The sequence below is a fragment of the Asterias amurensis genome, chromosome 7 (genome assembly GCF_032118995.1).
Source record: "Asterias amurensis chromosome 7, ASM3211899v1".
NCBI classification, from domain to species: Eukaryota; Metazoa; Echinodermata; class Asteroidea; order Forcipulatida; family Asteriidae; genus Asterias; species Asterias amurensis.
In genome coordinates, this window is record NC_092654.1 from 2,538,752 (window position 1) to 2,560,157 (window position 21,406).

General features: G+C 38.8%; 1 protein-coding gene across 2 annotated transcripts in view; it reads right to left on the minus strand.

Annotated features, from left to right (window-relative positions):
- Nucleotides 1-316: 316 nt before the first annotated feature.
- Nucleotides 317-21,406, minus strand: part of LOC139939335 (centrosomal protein of 290 kDa-like) — a 34,566-nt gene continuing 13,476 nt past the window's right edge. For both annotated transcript variants that reach the window (XM_071935123.1, XM_071935124.1), the window contains exons 23-51: nt 21,191-21,305; nt 20,139-20,332; nt 19,546-19,704; nt 19,299-19,431; nt 18,701-18,903; nt 18,212-18,325; nt 17,632-17,826; nt 16,945-17,133; nt 16,297-16,431; nt 15,625-15,846; nt 14,995-15,060; nt 14,768-14,875; nt 13,712-13,911; nt 13,368-13,455; nt 12,757-12,882; nt 12,155-12,292; nt 11,334-11,441; nt 10,926-11,018; nt 10,272-10,409; nt 8,843-9,100; nt 7,296-7,433; nt 6,661-6,927; nt 5,876-6,043; nt 5,086-5,292; nt 4,233-4,370; nt 3,667-3,836; nt 2,989-3,091; nt 2,580-2,702; nt 317-1,943 (exon numbers count right to left, since the gene is read on the minus strand). In XM_071935123.1, the coding sequence (XP_071791224.1) occupies nt 1,779-1,943; nt 2,580-2,702; nt 2,989-3,091; nt 3,667-3,836; nt 4,233-4,370; nt 5,086-5,292; nt 5,876-6,043; nt 6,661-6,927; nt 7,296-7,433; nt 8,843-9,100; nt 10,272-10,409; nt 10,926-11,018; nt 11,334-11,441; nt 12,155-12,292; nt 12,757-12,882; nt 13,368-13,455; nt 13,712-13,911; nt 14,768-14,875; nt 14,995-15,060; nt 15,625-15,846; nt 16,297-16,431; nt 16,945-17,133; nt 17,632-17,826; nt 18,212-18,325; nt 18,701-18,903; nt 19,299-19,431; nt 19,546-19,704; nt 20,139-20,332; nt 21,191-21,305 (4,461 nt within the window). In that variant the 3' untranslated portion in view covers nt 317-1,778. The remainder of the gene's footprint in view (nt 1,944-2,579; nt 2,703-2,988; nt 3,092-3,666; nt 3,837-4,232; nt 4,371-5,085; nt 5,293-5,875; nt 6,044-6,660; nt 6,928-7,295; nt 7,434-8,842; nt 9,101-10,271; nt 10,410-10,925; nt 11,019-11,333; nt 11,442-12,154; nt 12,293-12,756; nt 12,883-13,367; nt 13,456-13,711; nt 13,912-14,767; nt 14,876-14,994; nt 15,061-15,624; nt 15,847-16,296; nt 16,432-16,944; nt 17,134-17,631; nt 17,827-18,211; nt 18,326-18,700; nt 18,904-19,298; nt 19,432-19,545; nt 19,705-20,138; nt 20,333-21,190; nt 21,306-21,406) is intronic.

Sequence of the window (21,406 nt, forward strand, 5' to 3'; positions counted from 1 at the left end):
GCATGTGTTGTTTATTATTTAGTTGGTTCATATTGTATTTACTTATTTTATTTATTTTAAATCTTTAGACATACACAATAGTTAAAAGTTGGACAGGGGCTGTCAATGTTAAAACAAAAGTGTAAAAACTGATGTTTTAAATGGAGAAGGTTGGTGGGGAGCATTTTATTATTAAGTTGAGGGCATTTTTCCATTTCAAAGTTTTCTATGTGATAAAAATTGTTTAACAACAACAACAGATGATGGTTAAGATACACCGAATCAAATGAATTAATCAAGTTTTATTTTTTCTCTCCAGAGAAGTTTGACTTCTGTATAATATTCACATATCTACAAGTCTACATTATGACAACTGGGTTCACTTGACTTAGAATTTCTAGACATAAATAAATAACATGTGGATTAATTTTGTAAGTAAAGTTACATAATATACATAATTAGACCCAGTAACTGAGGCGCTGTATTCTGTTTTCAAAGTTTGTACATTATCGTTCAAAAAGGAATAAAGGGCCCCAGTTACTGGGTCTAACATAAAATATAGTTTTTTATTATTTATTTCTGGTAACGAAACCAAGGGTGTCTCGCAAAGTTCACTTGTGAGGCACATAACTCAGTGCAGCTCGCAAGGCCTGAGGAAACCTGTAACCAAGGGTGCTTGCTACGTGCGCTAGAACCCCTACTCATTCATGATAAGTGTTCTGGTAATAACACTTTCTCTTTTGCTCAGTGCATAACAAACTATGGATTGCAACTCAAAAGTGGGTCAAATTCACATGGGTCGCCAAACTTTGCCAGAAGTGTTGATATAACTTAGTTTACATAGAAGATTGACAGACACAAATATAGCAGCAAAACTTGGTGTTTTTCAATAAATGCATTTACTCATAAATATATAATAAAAACAAACTGCATCAATAAATAAGTTACTCCTATAGGGATGTATTTATGACAATACTATGTGGACTAGCAACGACCATCTTGTTTTTTACAGTGTTGAAGTAAAGGATGTTCCTTAAGTGTGCAGAACAAAGAAATGTCCACAGAGTGACCGCAACACAGAGCTTGGCGGGTGTTGGGGGCGGGTTTCCTTTTCAACCATTTTTTATATTGTCTCATAGAAGTATAAAGGTGAACATGTTTTGGGTAACAGGCAAGATAGTTAAACAAAACTTAAGTCAAAGGCTGAGTTTAACCAAATTTAAAAAATGGCAGTTACATATTGAATGGTTTCTGGACAAAAGTAATGACAGGAGACCCCCAACAGTGGGGTAAAGCCCGGTTCATACTTCCTGCGAATGTGAATTTGATGTGAATTTGACATCACCACTCCTCTTTCGCTGCGATATTTGCAAGAGAGTTGAGCACAACTCAACTCTAGCAAATTTCGTTGCGAGTTTGTTGCAGGAAGTATGAACACTGGGCTTTAGACGGCTCAGTTAGTTTAATTTTGCTCTCGTTTGTTCAACCCCAAATTAGTCTTTTGATCACTTCATTGGCTGGAGAACACTCCAAAATGATCGCAAAACTTGCAGAGTTTTCAAACTGGGCCCAATTTCATAAAGCTGTTTAAGCAGAAAATACTGCTTAGCGAATTTAAAAAACAGGGCACCAGTTGCAATATTGTGAGCTTTATGGAATTTTGGCTGGTACCCAATTTCTGCTAAGCAGGATTTTACTATGCTTTTTCCAGCTTACAGGCTTTATTGAGCCCTGTCCACCTGGTTGGATAAATGTTGATCACAAAATTCTGCGAAAATTTGCGGAGTCTTTGTAACTGTTCACCTCGCAGGAGGAATATTGACTGAAACTCCAAACTGTTGGGAGAATTTGCGTAGCTGTTCTTCGTACTGCACATTGAGTTGAACAGATTCTCTGTAGTTGAACTTGAGATCTTCAATTTCTTCAAAGAATGCTGGGTCAAACTGCTCCAGCTCTTTACGAAGCTATTGACAAAGTAACAAAATAACAGATGTTAATAAAACCAAACTAACATTTGGATAGTCTTTTTAAGACACAAAACAAATATAATATAATATCACCATGGTTAATGTTACTCAAAATTCTGCTGTCATTTGTCCCGAATATTTATCACCGTCTTATCATTATCATTATTTTTATTTTTAGGTCTGATATTTCTTTTTATTACAGCATGCAAAGAATGATCACATTTTATTTTGAGCAGATAACTCCTATATTTGTATAACAAACCTATAAATAAACAGGCCGATGCTTCACAAAGACACTGGAGGTAATTGCCTTTGTTGCCCCTGGTCATTGCCTTGGTGTCCCTTGCAGGCCTGATACTTAATGGAGGCAAGGGAAGCAAATGCCTCCATGTATCGGGTCATTGCCTTGGTGCCCCTTCAATATTCCAATAGAAATGTATACATTTCCTGTTTAAAAAGGTGCCCTTTACCAAAGAGAAAATGCCCTGGTGCCCTTGCTCTTCCAAAAAACTAAGCATCAGGCCAGAATAATTAAGTAGGTAAGAACATGAAAAGACACAGCCTTAGATTTATCAATAAATGACAGACACAGCCTTAGATTTATCAATAAATGACAGCAGTGTATCTACTTACCTTTTCGTTATCCCGTTTTAATCGCTCTTGTTCAAGTTGGAGGGATTTGAAATCCGTTCTGATGTCCACATTCTCTTCCATCAGTTTATTGTAGTTGTGGAGTCTTTCTGTCAGGAAATCATCCTATAACAAAGAGGAATAGAAGATGTTTAACTTGATGCCAAAATTGGAAAAGGTAATGAATACACAATTACAGAAAATAACTAAGTACACATTAAAACTTTTCAGAATTAATACACATCGTATGAATTTGATATTTATAGGCTATATTGTAGAGAAATGTAATTTTATTGTATACATCCAGTCAGTAAGGAAAGAAAGAACCTCAATGCTTTTGAGTTTTTCCCTGGACAAACAGAACACAGAACTCAGGAAAGTCAACCATCGAAATGGCAAAAATAACACTTACCTTGCCTGCTGCACCTTCCCCTGGTTGACCTCCCTGCAGACGAAACAACTTGAGTTCATTCAGTAGTTCAGCTTTCTCATTCTCAAGACGATTCAGGGTCAATCTGAAAGAAAAAAGAAAGAAAAACTGCATGAAGTCAAATTTGCCGGCAGAATCACAGTCAAGTCATACCCTGATTCTAAAGCAGAATCCCAGGTAACTCCACTTGGATTATCAAACCAGACCCAGTTTCATGCAGCTGCTTAAGCAGGACATTTTGCTAAGAAGTTGCTGCTGAGAAAAACTACTACTGGGTAGATACTAAACAGAACCAGGTGAAAAGGCCTAAGCAGACACCGGGACCCAATGGACATTAGGACCCAGGGCCTAGTGGACATGGCCCTGTGGACATCACAGGGCCCACAGGAGGACATCATGGCACAGTGGGCATCATGGCCAAGGGGAAATGGGAGATACAGACATGATATTTGGTTCGGGGAAAATAGTAGGAAAATTTTGTCCAATACAATTAAGGGTTGACATCCATAAACATAGGCCAATTGATAATAACACAAATTCTGATATTTCAAAGGGCAAACAAATCGGAAAACGAACTAAAGTAGTAAGACTATCATGCCTGTATAGAATGGGCAGTGCATAATTTGTCAATGTAACACACATAGCATTAAGATATCCTACCTGGTCTGCTGAAGCTCTCTGACTAGTTCCGTGTCAGAGGTCAACGCATCCGTTGGAAATCTCTCTAAGATGGCCACCTTCTCCCTCAGCTCCCCAACCTGCTGCATCAGACCCTGCTCCCTGTGGGCAGAGTCTCTCAACAACTGTTTCATGTCTTGAATTGTGGAATTCTGTAGGATCAAAGAAATGTTAGGAAGAAGGGTCAATATATGAGGGGTCAAAGTTGACTAAAACTCTCTGTGTTTTATTCGTGCAGTGCTCTTAATAATACATGAGTAATTGATTAAAAGGGCGCCTTATGCAAGCCTCAAATAACTTTACAATAAAACAACAAGTAAAAGCTCAATATAAAAATTTAAGTAAAATGGGCAGATTTAAGGCAAAAAAAAGCAAATGGGATAAGCACACTAAAAATACTTTATAGAGTCTGTACCAAACGTATACAGACCCTTCATACAACAATCAATCAATCAACCAACCAAGTACTACCTTTAATAAATCACAGCCATAACAACCTTTTCCAATAAACTCAAGAAGGTCTCAGTCCATTTGAATCATTAATTTACCTTCTTCTCCATCTCCTGCTCTGTATTCCTCAGCTTCTCCTCGTACATTCTTGTCACCACGATGGATTTCCAGCTCTTACTGTCGGCTCCTTCAAGTCTAGGTCCCCTGGCTTGCTCGATCTGAAGCTTCTCGTGGCTCTGAGTAGGCAAAAAGAGGTTACAAATCAAAATAGACAAGTAGTGTTTTGATGAGACTGAGATTACTAAATAATGGCAGTTTTTGAATCAAATGTTGAAGCAATAAACACAATGGTCCAATGGAGAGTTAGTGGTACTTGGGGTTGTACTTAGATGGTACCCGTGGGGTTTCATGGCCAAACGTTTGTAATATCCTTTTCACTACACACTGATAGACCTGCCCCAATTCTAGACATTACCTCATCCACATTCCAATCATGACCCAATATAGCTATTAAATGAATAATGCATAAAGACCACTACCTCATGCAATGAGTGTGTCTATAAAATAGTAGTCCATTGATAAGCACATTGTACCAGATATTCTGTATGTATAGAAGCAGGAGAAGCACAATAAACCAAACAACCAAGAAACAAACAACTAAGTGTTGAGCTTAAGACATCACACGGTTTAGAGTATCGAATTCAAGTTCTGGTGGTTAAGTCATCGGAGTATGGGTTCAAATCCCAGTCATGACACTTGTGTCCTTGAGCAATGTTTACTTAAATTGACTCTCTTCACCCAGGGGTATAAATGGGTACCTGCAAGGGTATAGGTTGAATTTGTGTTTGGAAGAGCTGTCATCACTAGGGTTCAGTTTATTGGTTCTAAACCTCTCAACAAAAGCACCCTCTAAGTAGACAGTGAGGTTCATCAGTGGTTGAAGGTACTTACCTCTTCAAGCTGACGCTGTAACCTCTCCTTATCCAGGCTCACCTGGCTGTGACTGACCCTCAGTTTCTCAACGGACTCGACCTCTTTTCTCAAATCTTGTCTCAGTCTGTTGTTCTCGGCAACAGCCTTAGCGACACCCTTCTGGGTGCTTTCGTAACGAGTGCTTAGTTGACCTCCGACTTGGTGCTTGATTTTGTTGAGTTCAGTCTGTTGGTGAAGTTAGTCAAAATCATTTCTTGATCTTATTGCTGAACTTACTAAAAGGTAGTATGTAGATGGTATAAGTACTGCAGCCTTTCTATCTAGACATTGATTCATAAATCTGCTTAAGACAGAAATGAAGTGAGCACATGTCATATTGCTTACTGTTGAAGAACAGGGCCCACTTTCATAGAGCTGCTTAAGCACAAAAAGTTGCTAAGCACAACAGAATTATGCTTACCAAAAAATGGCTACCAGCTAAAATTCCATTTATAATGTAAAATCTGTGACTGGTACCCATTTTAAGAAACATTTTTTGCTTCAGCAGCTCTATAAATTTATATTAACCCTAATAGCTTCCTGCTTATCTTTTATTAAGCAGTTATTTTTTACACAGTATCTTGTAAAACCTTGTATGCTTTTACATAAATCAGTCTCATAAATCATAAAAACTTTAGCACCTTATTGATGGATACGTATGCTATATAAGACTACATCATAATGACTGCACTATAAAGACTTCACTTCAAAGACTAAACTATACAGAATACATTATTGAATCAAATGTGTCGCTCCCACACAGCCCTACCTTTAAGTTTTGGTTTTCTTCTCGGAGTCCATGAATCTCTGTCTGTAAGGTTACCCCTGGAGCCTTCTTCAAGTCTTCGTTCTCCTTCTGTACTCGCTCAACAACCTTCTTCATCAATCCTACGGTCCTTTCAAGCTCAGGAACTGTCTTGCCGCTTGTACCAAGGGACTGTAGATGTGGCAAAATAAATGGATCATGAAGGGATTGGAGACAAGTAAAATATAAACACTGCCAAATATTCAGATAATTAGCATTGTTTGGGGTGCCAGTTAGAAGTCCTTTAACCTGTAACTTCACCGAAGCAAGCGACCACTCTGAACCTTACAATACAACCTTGAAAGTAGCATCCCAAACAAAGATACTGACAAAATAGGGCAACCGCAAACATAGGTCAGTTAATCCAAAGGTCGCTTGTTCAAGTCCCGCTGTAGTAAATTTGTCTGAATTAAACTAGATAGTTATGTATAAGAACTAGAGGGCGCACTGGTGATGCTTCTTGCACAAACGCGACGGGACCGTGAGAAAACACGTGCACCATTCTGCACGCTTGTTGAATATGAAGTGCGCGTTGGAGTTTGTGTTTATTGAACGCTGGCGACGTGATCCTGTTTTGTCAACTTACAAAATGGCCGCACAAACACACGCTGAGCAATGCCTGTTTGTTCAACTTAGAAAATGGCTGCCTGCGCGCATTTCAGGGCGCGTATATAAGCTAGTGCGCCCTCTAGTTCTTATATATAACTCTATGCATTAAACCCACTTTTCAGGGGAAATATTATCCTTACCTTCCTGAGATTTGAAGTAGATCCAGTCGTCGAGGCTAGCCGACTCTTTGCTCTATGACCTCTCTCTTGCTCTAGGTCGGCCTTTAGCGCCTCGTTGTAGCTCTGTAGATCTTCAATGCGTTGCTTGAGTCTAGGGACGTCTCTGTTAGCGTTCTCAAAGTCAAATCGGAGCTCCAGATTCTCCTGGGAGAGCGCTAGGATCTGACGCTGGAGAGCTTCTTCTTTTTCTGGTCGGGAAGCTGCCCCGCTGCTAGGTTCACTTCCAGCCTGGATCAAGACAGAGAGTAAAGAATGAAATTCAAACTGAAGATTTGGTGGGAATCTAGAAAGCTACATTGAGTTATTATCTCTCTCTTATGCTCTAATGAACTGTGGCAGTTCTGAAAAAATTCCATGGCGCAAGCGAACAGTATATTTCATTCTCAGTTTGCTTCTTCAGAAAACCTTTTTATTTTATCAAATGATAAACCACAATAGACTGATAGATAAGCTCAGTTAGGAGAGCGGCGGCATGGCAATCAGGAGGACAATGGTTAAAATCGCTCTCTGTTAAATTTGTCTTTGTTCAACCCCAAATCAACTTTTAACTTTGAATAAACAATGTTGAAAATGTTAACTGTTGTGTCCAAGCCTACCTCAACACTCTTAGCCAATCGTTTTGCTATCTGACGCTCCATCAAGTCCAGCTTCTCTGTCAGCTGTCTATTCCTGGTCTGAACTTCCTCCATCAATGAACTTTGACCCAATGCTTGCTTGCGCTTCATTGATGCCACCTACAATCAGACACAAGTTAGAAATTATGGGATGTTTAGTTGACTATAGAAACTGTACAATAACCACAGCCCAGTTTCATAAAGTAGAAAATATTACTGAAGGAAGTTCTTGCTAAGCAAAAGTTACAGGGTGCGATCCTTGGCCACAAGGCAGTAAACACTAGAATAGCTCCTGACTAGCATCCCTACAGGGTGCGATCCTTGGCTACAAGGCAGTAAACACTAGAATAGCTCCTGACTAGCATCCCTACAGGCTGCGATCCTTGGCTACAAGGCAGTGAACACTAGAATAGCTCCTGACTAGCATCCCTACAGGGTGCGATCCTTGGCTACAAGGCAGTAAACACTAGAATAGCTCCTGACTAGCATCCCTACAGGGTGCGATCCTTGGCTACAAGGCAGTTAACACTAGAATAGCTCCTGACTAGCATCCCTACAGGGTGCGATCCTTGGCTACAAGGCAGTTAACACTAGAATAGCTCCTGACTAACATCCCTACAGGGTGCGATCCTTGGCTACAAGGCAGTAAACACTAGAATAGCTCCAGACTAGCATCCCTACAGGGTGCGATCCTTGGCCACAAGGCAGTAAACACTAGAATAGCTCCTGACTAGCATCCCTACAGGGTGCGATCCTTGGCTACAAGGCAGTAAACACTAGAATAGCTCCTGACTAGCATCCCTACAGGGTGCGATCCTTGGCTACAAGGCAGTAAACACTAGAATAGCTCCTGACTAGCATCCCTACAGGGTGCGATCCTTGGCTACAAGGCAGTTAACACTAGAATAGCTCCTGACTAGCATCCCTACAGGGTGCGATCCTTGGCTACAAGGCAGTTAACACTAGAATAGCTCCTGACTAGCATCCCTACAGGGTGCGATCCTTGGCTACAAGGCAGTAAACACTAGAATAGCTCCTGACTAGCATCCCTACAGGGTGCGATCCTTGGCTACAAGGCAGTTAACACTAGAATAGCTCCTGACTAGCATCCCTACAGGGTGCGATCCTTGGCTACAAGGCAGTTAACACTAGAATAGCTCCTGACTAGCATCCCTACAGGGTGCGATCCTTGGCTACAAGGCAGTAAACACTAGAATAGCTCCTGACTAGCATCCCTACAGGGTGCGATCCTTGGCTACAAGGCAGTAAACACTAGAATAGCTCCTGACTAGCATCCCTAAACAAAGATATTGACAAATATAGGGAGACCGCCAACATTAGGAATAGATAGCTCAGTTGGAAGAGCATCGGAAATTAACCTGGAGGTCATTGGTTCAGATCCTGCTCTAGTAACTTTTTTAGGGTTCAACCCCAAATCTAATAATTATACTCCAAAGATCTTTTTGAGGGAAACCAAGAGGTTGTAGAGTTGTCCCAGAAACACAGCTCACCAATCAGATGAAACTCACCTCTTCTTCCAGTTCATAATTCCGTTTCCTCAGCTCCTCAATAGCAGGGTCGGAGGTCGACGTTTTCCTAGTAGATTCAAGTTTGGTTGATGTGGTGGCTTTGACCCTCTCTGTCCGATTCAGAGCCTCTTTCATCATCTTATTGCTCTTCAGTAACTGCTCAAGTTCTTTATCTTTATCCTTGAGTTTGGACTTTAGGCTCTCTACTCTCTTCTCCCACTTCTTGCCCTCCTCCCATTTGGCCACCTCAACGATAGACTGCAATAAAAAATACATCATTTTGTCAGTGAAAAATGTCCTTACTGATTTTGTTGTGACACGAAATCTATCACCTCACAAGCTTAAGAAGCATCAGAGGTGAGGGAGGCTTTACACACATGTAGGGTGGCATGGCCGAGCGGTTAAGAGCATCGCATTCAAGTTCTGGTCATTGCACTTGTATTTATTAATCCATTATTTATTGTTTTGGATATATTTAAGTTGGAAAAGAGCTCATATCCGTTGCGTGTTATTTTATTTTTTTGTTATTTATTCATTTACTGATTCACCTATTTGTTTAGCCATATTTTGAATTTTTCGTTGTTGTTTTGTTGTTTTGTTGTTTTGATTGCTTTATTCATATTTAATCAATTGTTTATTGATGTATGAGTTTAAGTGGAATAGGTGATTGCTTGATTAACTTTTTCGTTGATTGACCTATTTTTCGTTAAATCCATCCCTTTATTGAATTATTTGTTGCTTTATCTCTTTTTTACATGTACTTTTCTAAATATTTATTCATTCATTTCGTAATACTTTTTATTTATTTGTTTTAATTAACTATTTATTTGTTTATTTATTTATTTGCTATTTGCTTGTCTAATTTCTGGTTTTGGTTTTGTTATTTTAATTTGTACTTTGTGTAAACAGATTATTTATATTAATATTTATTTCTAATTATTAGTATTTTCCAAAGAGAGTATTTTATATAGTGTGTTTGCTTCCCTATGTGACTGGATTAACAGGCTTTCGAGCTACAGTGTTTAATTATACTTGTGTTGATCCTGGCCATCATATTAGGGTTGTTTTATAATTTCCTGTGCCCTTATTGTTTTTCTTGCTTTGTATTTACTTTTGTACATGTACTTATAATTATCTATTTGACATACTGTCTGCTTGTATTTGTAATTGTTTATTGGCCAAATAAAGAATAAGAATCAGAATAAGAATTCTTGAGCAAGATAACTTACTATAATTGCTTCTCTTTAGCCAGGGGTATAAATGGGTACCTGTAAGGGTAGAGGTTGATATTGAGCATGAAAAAGCCTTTAGAGTGCAGCGGTTGCCCATGTTTTACATATATACTCCCCATGGAGCTGAGAAAGATTAAAGGAATGTTATTGTCACAAACATTTGCTAATCACATCATTATAAACTAAAATCTACATACCTGTTCTTTCTTTGGGTCAGAGGTCACCCCTTTGACATCCGACCCCTTTGTTTGTTTGAGTTGTTCCTCTAGTGCTTGAATATGTCTCTTGAGTTTGTCGGTTTCTGACGACGGCCCTTTTTCGGGTTCATCAGTATGCTGCAAAACAACAACAAAAAGATAGGAACATTTAAAATCGGTTTTTCACAAATTTTAATTTTTAGGTTGAACATTGTATAAAAAAACAACTATGCAAATGATAAAACTGGTACCTAATGAAATGTGATTTTATAAAACAGGATAAAGGCAAAGTAAAATAAAATAAAATAAATTATATAAAATTTAAAAAAAAACCTCCCTCCCCCCCAAAAAACCAGGTTGATTTACTTGTTTTTTTTCACACACAAACTAAGTTCACGCACACCCTTATACAGTCAAATACTTGTGTTTAAATGTTATCTGATGACTTATTTGGGGGTTTTTCTGTCTGTTAAACTCATTGAATAATCTAATGCCATACATTGACTTTAAAACAAACCTTTATACAACCCCCTAAGGAAAAACCAAATAAAGAACAGCAGTTGACAATCCAATGACACAAAATTAACATTAAAACAAAGCTTTATACAAAAATCAAACATAGAACAGCAGTTGACTTGGAGATCTATTTCTGACCTTTTGACCTCTCATTTGGACATCCATCTTCTGCTGCAGCTTCTTGTGTTCTTCCTGCAGTTTCTGGAGTGCTGAAGATTTGGCGTCCAAATCCTAAACAGAGGAAAAATAAATATTTTTTATTATAAAACCAGTTTCCTGCAATGACTTTTTTTGGACAATTATATCATTCACATTTACAAAGAAAAAAATAAACAATTATCTGAATTATAACAGGGACAAGTTTTTTTTTTGCCTGTAAAAAAAGTTGGAAATCCAAACATCCAATTTTCGTAAGTTGGAAGAATATCATGGCTGTATATAAGATCCAATTATTATTATTCAAACCTTATGATTATTATTTTTGTTATATTTGCAATGGTAGGAGGAGCATCGATTATCAGATGATTCAAAGGTTCACTCTGTTACCCGTTTGTGTTCTTGGATCTCTTTGTTCAGAGAGGACGACTGAGCTCTGTGTCTCTTCAACTCTTTCTTGGCGCTGTCGAACTTGCTCCGAGACTCCTCCAACTGCTCCTGTGGAAACCACATCAACAATGTTGTTAACAACCATTAGGAACGTGTGCCAATTCAAAAACAAGATCTTGCAGTACAGAAATCAGCATTCATTAAAGCAAAATCAAAACAAACCAAGCATAATATCTTGTCCTTGGGAAAATAGAAAAGTGGAATCAAGTACAAGGGCTGACCTGCATGTACAAATGGTACAGGCTTTTACAGACTTTTCAGGCTATTCAATACAAAAATTGCTGAGATTTTTCTGAGGTTAAACAAATCAGAAATCAGACTAATGTGGGGGAAAAAAAACATGCCTGATATACCTCTCACGGATGTGAGAAAATCATCTCCTGATTAAAGATTAACTTTTTTTTTGTTTCTCTCACAAACTACCTTTTCTGACCAGAGCTTCCAAGGTTAACTTGTCTGAACAAGATATTTTAAGTAGAATTTGAAACTTTGCATGGTGGAAATAAGATATAGAAGAGTTTGCAGTAACACCATGTAATAACTATCTCTAAATGAGTTGGGGTGGTTCTGAAAAGAACCATTGGTTTAACTTGACGTTTCGATCAGTATGCTCCGATTGTCTTCTGGAGAATGCTGGACTCTGATGCTGCATATTTTAAACTATATATATTAGCAGTATCACAGGAGAAACCGCTAAGAAAAATACAAAATTTGTACAATTGTTTTTCTTTGATTAAAAACAAATCTAGACTTCAATTTACCCTGATATGTTTAGTCTCCTTCTCCAGCAGTCTCTGCACATTGATCTGTTGTTCTTGATCATCAGCATTAGACTTCACATTCTGCTGTGCCGTCTCTACCATGTCAGCTCTTAGCTTAAGTAACGCCTGACTCAGAGACTACAGACAAACAATCAATACTCAAATAAGAACAAGAGCCACACTAAATGGACTATTCAAAGAAAACACTTTGTACATTTAGGAAGTTATTGAAAACCTTGATGTAGTCTAGGTTCCAGACCCTTGGTTTATTATTTACCAAAATATCCAAATGGTTAAATTCTGACAATAGAAGGCATACCAAGTTTGACCTCGATTTCTGTGATAACCCAGGCTATTTCAATAAGTTCACCTTTTTTTACATGCATTACATAATACACGGGACCAACAGCTCTTTGCCCATCCGAAGGACACCGCAATAACGGTTAAGTGTCTTGCAGGACAGAAGTGTCACAACCGGGACTTCAACCCACACTCTGCTGATCAGAAACACCAGAGCTTGAAACTGTTGTTCTTATCCACTCAGCAATGTCATGCCCCTTGATATTCAATAAAACAAATTCATAAAAATAATGCCAACTTACTTTGTGTTGTTTTTCTTTGAGAGCCAAGTCGTGTCTGAGTCTCTCTACGAGAGACTTCATTGTGGTTGTTGGCGCCCTCGCATTGGCCTCTTTCTGCGAGTCAAGCTCTAATTGCAAACTTTTAATCTACCAATGAAGAAATGGAATAAAAAAAAAACAATTGAGCTAAATCACTCTTAAAAACTTTATGTTATAATAGTTGTTCTAATAGTCCTAACGCTCGATCAGTGAAATAAAAAACTCATTAAATAACAACGAATTTTTATTTTGTGAGCAAGAAAACATTTTCCGTCAAATTGAAGTACAATTTGGAAAAACAAATAAAAAATGAAAGTTTTCTTCTTTTATCTTTGTGACAAATACAAATTAATGAAAGTAACGGGTGAATGAAAATTACAGCAAACATCGTTTATTCTATTGTGAAGACCTAAATAATAAATAAAAAAATGTAATTTCCACAACCATTTTTTGTGATTTGAAAATGCATTTCCAAACAGTTTAAACATTCATAGTCAAGCAAAGGATTTTACAACAATGAATTATTTCAAAAGGAAAAAAACCTTAACATTTTTTAAAGAAACAAATATATAAAAAAACATTGAAAGGCAAACCTCCTCTTCTTTTTCTTGTATGACATTCTTCAGTCCGCTGATTTCACCCTCAAGACGTGTCACTTCTGCATTATGTTCACCCTTCAGCCTAGGAGAAGAGATAATGGTAAAGGTTAAGGGAAATGTAGGATTGTGGAAACAAATAATATATATATATGTATATACATTTATATGTCCTCGCCACTTTACTCCTATTGGTCCATAGCCACCAATTATTTCTGAAATAGTAATGATTGGCTATTATTTTCCCGCTTCTTTCTGGATCCTTCCCTTAATCCCTGTTTCATGCCTCTGAAGAAGGTCCGGTTTTGGATCGAAAGCTAAGGCCATCTACAATTTCCTACCTAGCAGTAGTAGCCTTATTCTCTCGTACTTTCCGCTCCAGTACCTCCTTCCACTTGCTAGTCTCAGTGTTGGCTCCTTTCAGTCTGATCGACATCGCTGAGAGGGAGTTATCTTGCTCAGCGAGAAGATCTTCAAGTTCCTGCAGCCGAGCGAGTTGCTTATTGGTGGGGACAGGTGCTCCTGGCTGGTTCACAAGGGTCTAAAATCAAGAAAGAAAGGAGAACATGTAAAGAAAGGAGAACAAGTATCTTGTTAAGTCCATTTGTCTAATGGCATGTTGTGGCCGAGCAGACAAGCGCACTGGACCCTAATGTTTCTGATTAGTAGAACGTGGGTTTGAGTCCGCGGTTCAATTTCATAGTTGCTAAAGCACAAAATATTTTTGATGACAGAGCTTTCCCAGTCTATGGAAACAAACTCAGGGGTCGATTTCACAAAGAGTTAGGACAAGTCCTAACTTAGGACTTGTCCTAGGAGATATACAAACTGCATGGATAGTCCTAAGTTAGGATGAGTTACTGGTCCTAACTCGAGATAAGACTAGTCCTAACTCTTTGTGAAATCCAACCCCGGAATAAACTTCCAAATCACATCAGGAACCCAACATCCTTCAACACATTCAAGAACACTCTGAAAGCCTACTTGTTTATTTCTTCTGTGCCTCAGGGCCTTTGAGTAACCCTTTGATTTAAGGGGGCTTTATAAATTCTATTCTTTGAAAAGCTGCTGCTGTTGTCTCAACAATAGACCCTTCCCATGAAATATGTAAATTGCACGCAGCGCGTGCGCACTAATGTTTTGGTTGACAAAATGAGGCAACATCGCGCTGTTTTGTACACGGCTAATGGGTGCGTGACGCAGACGCAATTGCGCGTCTGCTTAGTGCACAACTGTACAACCAACAGGGTCTGTACGTATGGTTGAATGGTATTAGCATATTTCATGGGAAGGGTCCATTCATTTTCAGCAAAAAGAAGTGCCTTTGAACTTAACCAACGGTTTGTCCTGAATGTTCTGTCTAAGGAAAATCTTGTCGTGGACAGTAGAGTACTTACCTGAGCAGCTTTCTTAAATTTATTGAAGGCAGCGTCTGATTGGCCGTGGAGCTTCAAGTGCAGATTATTGATCTCTTCAAGATGTTTCTTGTGTTCCCCGGCCGACTCCTAAATGAAGAAATCAAACCATTGATCAACAAAAACTTAAGACTGCCTTCAATTCAGTTATGTACTTTGTACTTCAAGATTGAGGAGTGTAAAATGAGGGTAAGGATTTCTCAACAAACCTGTCTTGCTTCATCCAGTAGTTCCACATATTTCTGCAAGGCTTCCTCTTTCTTTTGTAAGCGTGTCTGTTACAGAGAAAAAGAATACATCAAAACCAAGATCTGTCTTTTAACTTGTTTTCATTTACATTGTTTGATTGTAATTGCTTGTGTCACACTCTAACATGCCACAACCTGTAGATGATTTGGAACTATGCAAAAAAAATCCCCCAAATAGGCATATCTTAACAGCAAAAGTCAACCATCTGTTATTCATAAATACCTGGGACAGATCTGTTATGATTTGTCAAAAGGACATCACATGACCATCGGGGGCATATCATCCCATGCCAAAGTGTCTTTCTCACAAACACAAGTGCCATGAATGGGCTGAATCCCACACTCTGACAATATCGGAACATGGCCCAACTGCACAGAGCTGCTTACAATGTAAGCAGAAAAGAAATGCTTAAAAATGTTCTACTTAGCAAAACTAAGCCTGATACCAGTCAGATTGTACATGAGACATGCTATTTTGGCTGGTAACCATAAAAGCATGTGTTGTGCTTAGCTGTTTTTTGCGCTTAAGCAACTCTGTGAAATTGGAGTCATGTATAACCAAGCCAAAGTGATGTATGGAACCCAACCTACCTGCAAGCCTTCTATCTGTGTCTGAGCCACCCTGAGAGCCTGTTTATGCTCGCAGGTTTCTTCCAGGGCCTTGAAGCGGACCCCTTGCGCCATTCCATCCTTGATGATCTCATCTCGCTCTGAGGAGGCTGGGAGGCGGAGTCGAAGCTCGTTGATAATCTTATCTCTCTGGAGGAGGTTGTCTTCTGCCTCCTTCAGGAGGATCGAGGTGTCCGAGAGTTTCTGTTCAGAAAATGAAATCATGTATAAATATGTTGTAGTAATATATTGGTTTCTTAAAAACAAACTCCTTGAAGCAAAAAGCTAGGTCTGGACAGTGCTTTAAAGTAAATAAAAATACAAAAATTTAAGACAATTATAATCACTCCTAAAACTCATTGAAATAAATGTTTTTGATAGTATAAAGCATTTTAAGAATCATTTCACTCTGGTAAGTTATTTTGATATTGAAAAAAAAATAAGTTTTTATCACCCCCCCAAAAAAAAAAAAAAATAAATGTGACCATTAATAACAGTAATAATTCTCAGATTGTCTATTCCAATTATGGAGTATTCTTCCTGCGTGGACCTTTCGCTCCATATTTTTGAGGAACATCTTTTGTACCAGAATTTTCATAGGTTATTTTATTGTATACATCTTTATTTGTTAGGATTAAAACAGTTAATAGTTACCTTCTGTAGTGTCTTATTCTCTGCTCTGACGTCCAGTATAGTCTTGATATGATTCTTGATAGAGCGGATTGCGTGCTCTAGCTGACTGGAGATCGGTAAACTAGGATCAGGTAACGAACCAGTTGCCTCCTCAAACTGACAACATCAAATCAGAGTTGAAAGAAAAGAAGAAAAAAAATATATAAAAATTCACATCTACTTCACAACGATTTGCTTACTGGTAAACACCTTTCTGAAATCAGGCACTGTTTCTAATGGGTAAGATCCTGTGCTTAGCCAATTTTTAAAATTTATTTTATACTAATTCTTAGCACAATATAATGTTAAGAGCAGATGCCGTCCTGGGAAAGGCAAAAGTAAAAATAAAATGTAAAAAACAAAAGATGTGCCCTCCCAGACCTTGTTCAATAAGAATAAACAAAATTGTTAGATAATACACAGAAATCTAAAACTGCAGTGAAAAATAAAACAAAAGATGGTAAGTAAAAGAATAATAAAATGTATTTAAAGAAACCACCGTTACTTATAACAGCTGAATAGACAAACAAAAGCATAAACACCAACCAGTCGAACTGAAAAGAGAAACAACCACAAATAACAATAAAGTTATAGTGCTTAGCAGTTTTACTATGTGACGCTTAGACCTACCCTTAATGCAGCATTAGCCATCTCCTTCTGCTGCCTCTCTAAGCTGTCAATCATTCTCTCTAGCTCCACCTCCCGCTGTTCCCACAGTAACTGCCTCTCCTCGGACTCCCTTGTGATGCGAACATTGTCCTGCTCCAAGTATGTAATGGTCTTCTCATGCTTGGCCGATAGACCGTCGAGAAACTTAGTCTGCAGTTCAAGAAAATCGTAGATGTAAGATGACATTGCACCATGACATTTTTTAGCCCGATGCTGTATTCGAGTAGGTACAGCTAAGGCTATGACTGCTACTAAGGCAGTCCTATACTTCAACGCTTGATGACGTGGAAAACTAACAATAGACGTAGTGTAGATTTAGCCATAGCTCAAGCATAGACAGAGCTCTAGTCATAGACATAGATGTAGATGTCCATTCGGAAACAGCCTAACCTGTCATTATACACGTTTTTATGGTACATTTATATATTATTTTTTACAGCCTTCTTTATTACATCATGTTATTTGTTTCTTTTTCCCAATTGTTATTTATTTTTGCTTTAATTTTCTTTCCAAAGTTCTTCTGTTTGTATGTTTACTATGTACATACATATAGGCTATACGAAAATTTTTGTGTTTTATCCTTTACTGTAAATGGCAGCTCATCCGCTGTTGGTTTTGGTCAATAAATATAATAATTATAATCTTCACCTGTTCCTGAAGTCGTCCTATCTGTCTAGACAGTTTAAGATGTTGCAGTCTGGTGTCTTGCATCTTAGCGTGCCATTCAGCAACCTTAGCAGCTCCTTTACCATCTTGAAGGGTCTCCATTAACTCCTGAAGTCCCTGGTGTTTCATCTCCAACTCTGCCAGCTGATCAGACACTTTCTCTCGCTCGTATTTCAACTGGAATAAAAGTTATGCAGTTGTGTGTGTAATAGATTTTAGGCATGGCATGGTGAGGTAGGTATCATTGTATATTTATGTTTGTTGTAAAACCATGTGTATATCTACTTGCTGGGTAGATTATTTTCTTTTAAAAACTTGTCTTGCTGTACATTCTACTATCGTGGAGTAGATTTTTTGGAATTCAAAACTTCTTGTTTCTGAAAAGAACTGTCCTGTTTATTACTACTTTCACTTAGTGGATCAAGGGGAGTTCTTATATTAACTTCAGTACCCCATCAGTCTCAACGTTTTGATTAGCTCGCTATAGTCATCGTCAGGAGAACTATAAATAGTGTTGATTTCTTGTCAATGACTTGCATGTAGATGCAATGTTTTTGCTTACCACTTTGACTTCACTCTGCATGTGTTCTTTGTCCGTCTTCAGTTGAAGCATGGCTTTGGAGAATTTCTCCTGATCTGCTAGCGGTATAGCTCCACTAAACTGACGCCTGAGCTCCTGGATAATAGGGGTTACAAATGGCAATCAAGTTTGGGTCTTTTGTCAATTGGTAGCCATTGAAGAGAGTCTAACAGAGGAGATGTGGATTGATTACGTGAAACCTGAAATACAATGCGGGCCACCCGGATTTGTAGGTGCTGCAAATCAGCCACATCTCTATGTTTGCATGATGATGCAGCAATCCAGCCATAGCCTTTGTCGGAGCCCCCAATCCATACACAGCCCAAGCTGTGATATTGCATTTTGTTTTCTTCCACATCAACACTTGACCAAATCGAGGCTGGAAGTGAAAATAGTCAGGCCCCTTGTGTCTTCTAGTGTTATACTATGTAACCTTGCTCAGGGAACAAGACCCGATGACTGTCCTATTACCTGAATAGTTCTCTTAAGATGCCTGGCCTTGTTGCGTGCGTCTACCTGGCAGTGATACAGACTCTGGGCTCGTTCATCCAGATGACGCTGAAGTCGTAGAATCTGGGCTTCTAGTTTCTTGATCTTGGCATTAGCCGCCTCCAGTTTGCGGACAGCCGTTCCTTCACTCACTTGAAGGGCTACTATGTGATGATGGAGCTTTCCTACGTAGGATTCAAGTAAAGTCACAGAAATTAGCTAAGCAAGTTTTCATCGTCTCTATCAGGGTCCTATTTCATAGAGCTGCTTAAGCACAAACAGTAACTATGAGCACAACAAAATTACGCTTACCATGGCAACCAGCCAAAATACCATGTCACATGTGCAGTCTGTGACTGGTTTACTGCTTATTTTTGTTAAGCAAAAACTTGTTAGCAATATTTGCTCGTTAAGTATGTCCAAGAAATTGGGTGTGCTGGACTCAACTTCATGAAACTGCTAAGCAGGAAATTTTCCTAAGCAAAATAATGGCTTGGTATCAGTCGCAACAAAATAAAAGACGTGGCACTTTGGCTGGAAACCTATTTCTGCTAAGAAGAGCTTGACTCAAAAAATTTACCTATGATTGCCTTTTCATCACTCTGCGTCTGAATATCAATCAGTTGTTGCCGTAGCGATAGAACTTCCTTCTCTCTGGACACTTGTCTCGATTCCAAAGCCTTGGTCTGAAAAGACGCAACGTCAACCATTTCCTGCAAAGTAGTAAAAAAAAAAAAAAAAAAGTCAATAAGAAGCACTCGAACTCGACACATTATTTCTTCGACTCAAAATTGTACTCCTCTTATTTTCCTGGCTACCACACCTACCTTTAATTTTTCACTCTCGAGTCGTAACGTCGTCTCTGATCTCTCCAACTCGACGATACGTCTCTTATCTACATCGCTGGCTGCCTTAGTGACGCACGTCGTCAATTCGTCTCGCAACTCCTGCTCCGTCCTTTGAGCTTCTAAATTTAGTCTGGTTAGCTTTGAAGAACAAAACAACAAATAATAAAAACAATAACTAGTTCTTATATAGCGCATTGTACAATGCACTTAACATTCCTTTAATCCTTCTCAGCTCCCATTTATACCCCTGTGTGAAGAGAAGCAAAGCATCTTGCTTAAGGATACAAGTGTCACGACAGGGACCCGAACCCACACTCTGATGACTTAACCACCAGAACTTGAAATTGATGCTCTAAAGAACTCGGCCATAACACGCTACATCTCTCTTAAAATATCCAAAATGTATGCACCAAATCTTAGGCGCTGAGATACATCGTTTTAGTACAGGGCACCTCTTCTACGAGTTGTGTTGTTACTACAAAATCAAAATTCAACATTTTTGCATGAAGCCTCTTTTGAAACACCAGACAAATTTTTACACTGACGCAACAAATTTACACTTTGCTCAATACCTCAGCAAACTTCTGCTCCAGTTCCATGTTCCTGTTCTCCATCTCGACGACGGTCTTACGAAGCTGGTCTTGGATTCTCACAGCGTGCTCTGCTCGCTGTCGTTCGTTCAGTTCCTTCATCTCCATGGTAGTCAGACGTTTAGCAAGAGATAGATGCTCACTGGTACCCACTGTAGATCTTTTGCTGACGCCCTCTGTCGACAGACAATTATAAGATTTAATAGATGTTAAATTTGCATCAGGGATAAAGAACATTAATTTTGGTTTTTACCCATACACCGATGTGTGTTAGCACTGTATAATCAGTACTTTCCCGAGTCCTGTGAAAAAATATCACAGGCATGTTACTGGGTGGGATTCGAACCCACGACCCTTGCAATTCTAGAGTAGTGTCTTACCAACTAGACTACCGAGGTTGCCCGGCAGCTAGAGGCAGTTCGAATCCTATGTTTTGGCAGCAGGTACCGCAACGATATAAATAAATAAATTATAAGATTCAGTCAAAAATATTTTAAACAATCCTTTTCAGGGCTATTTTATTATTATTATTATTTTTTTTTTTTGGGGGGGGGGACCTAACAAGACTGCAGGGCTTGTTGCTCAAAATATTTACTCGACCAGAATTTTGTGCACAAGAGCGGGGCCCAATTTTATAGATCAGCAGAGTGTGGGTTTAAGTCATACTTGTAACACTTGTACGTGTCCATAAGCAAGACACATACCAACATTGCTGCGTCCTTCGATTGGGATGTAAAAGCCGTTGGTCCTGTTTGTTGCGTATGGCGCATGAAAAAACCCAGTGCACTTATCTAGAAGAGAAGTGGGTTTGCCCCGGTGTTCCTGGTTTGATTGACAGCCTACTGCGCTACAGCACTTAGTATACCATCACATGGTGCTATGTATAGAAGTAGGTCTCATACTTCAAACGTAGCCCCACATACCTTGCAGGAAAATACTGAATGCTGAGTGACGGATATGAGCACTATATAAGAAGCCATAATTATTAATACATGTCTATTTCAAGAAACAACAGAATGAAGATAGCTCCTTACCTCCAATCTTGCCAAGGTTTTCCACAGCCAGCTCCAGCGTGTGTAATTTCTCTTTCTCTGTTGACAATTCTCTCTTCATGGTGTCAACGTCCTCCTCAAGACGTTTGTTCTCCAACTAAGAAGACAAAATAACAGTGGATGTTAATTTTGTTAAACCCTTAAACCGATGTGTGTTAGCACTGTAAACTCACTACTTTTAACATCTCTTAAATCGTT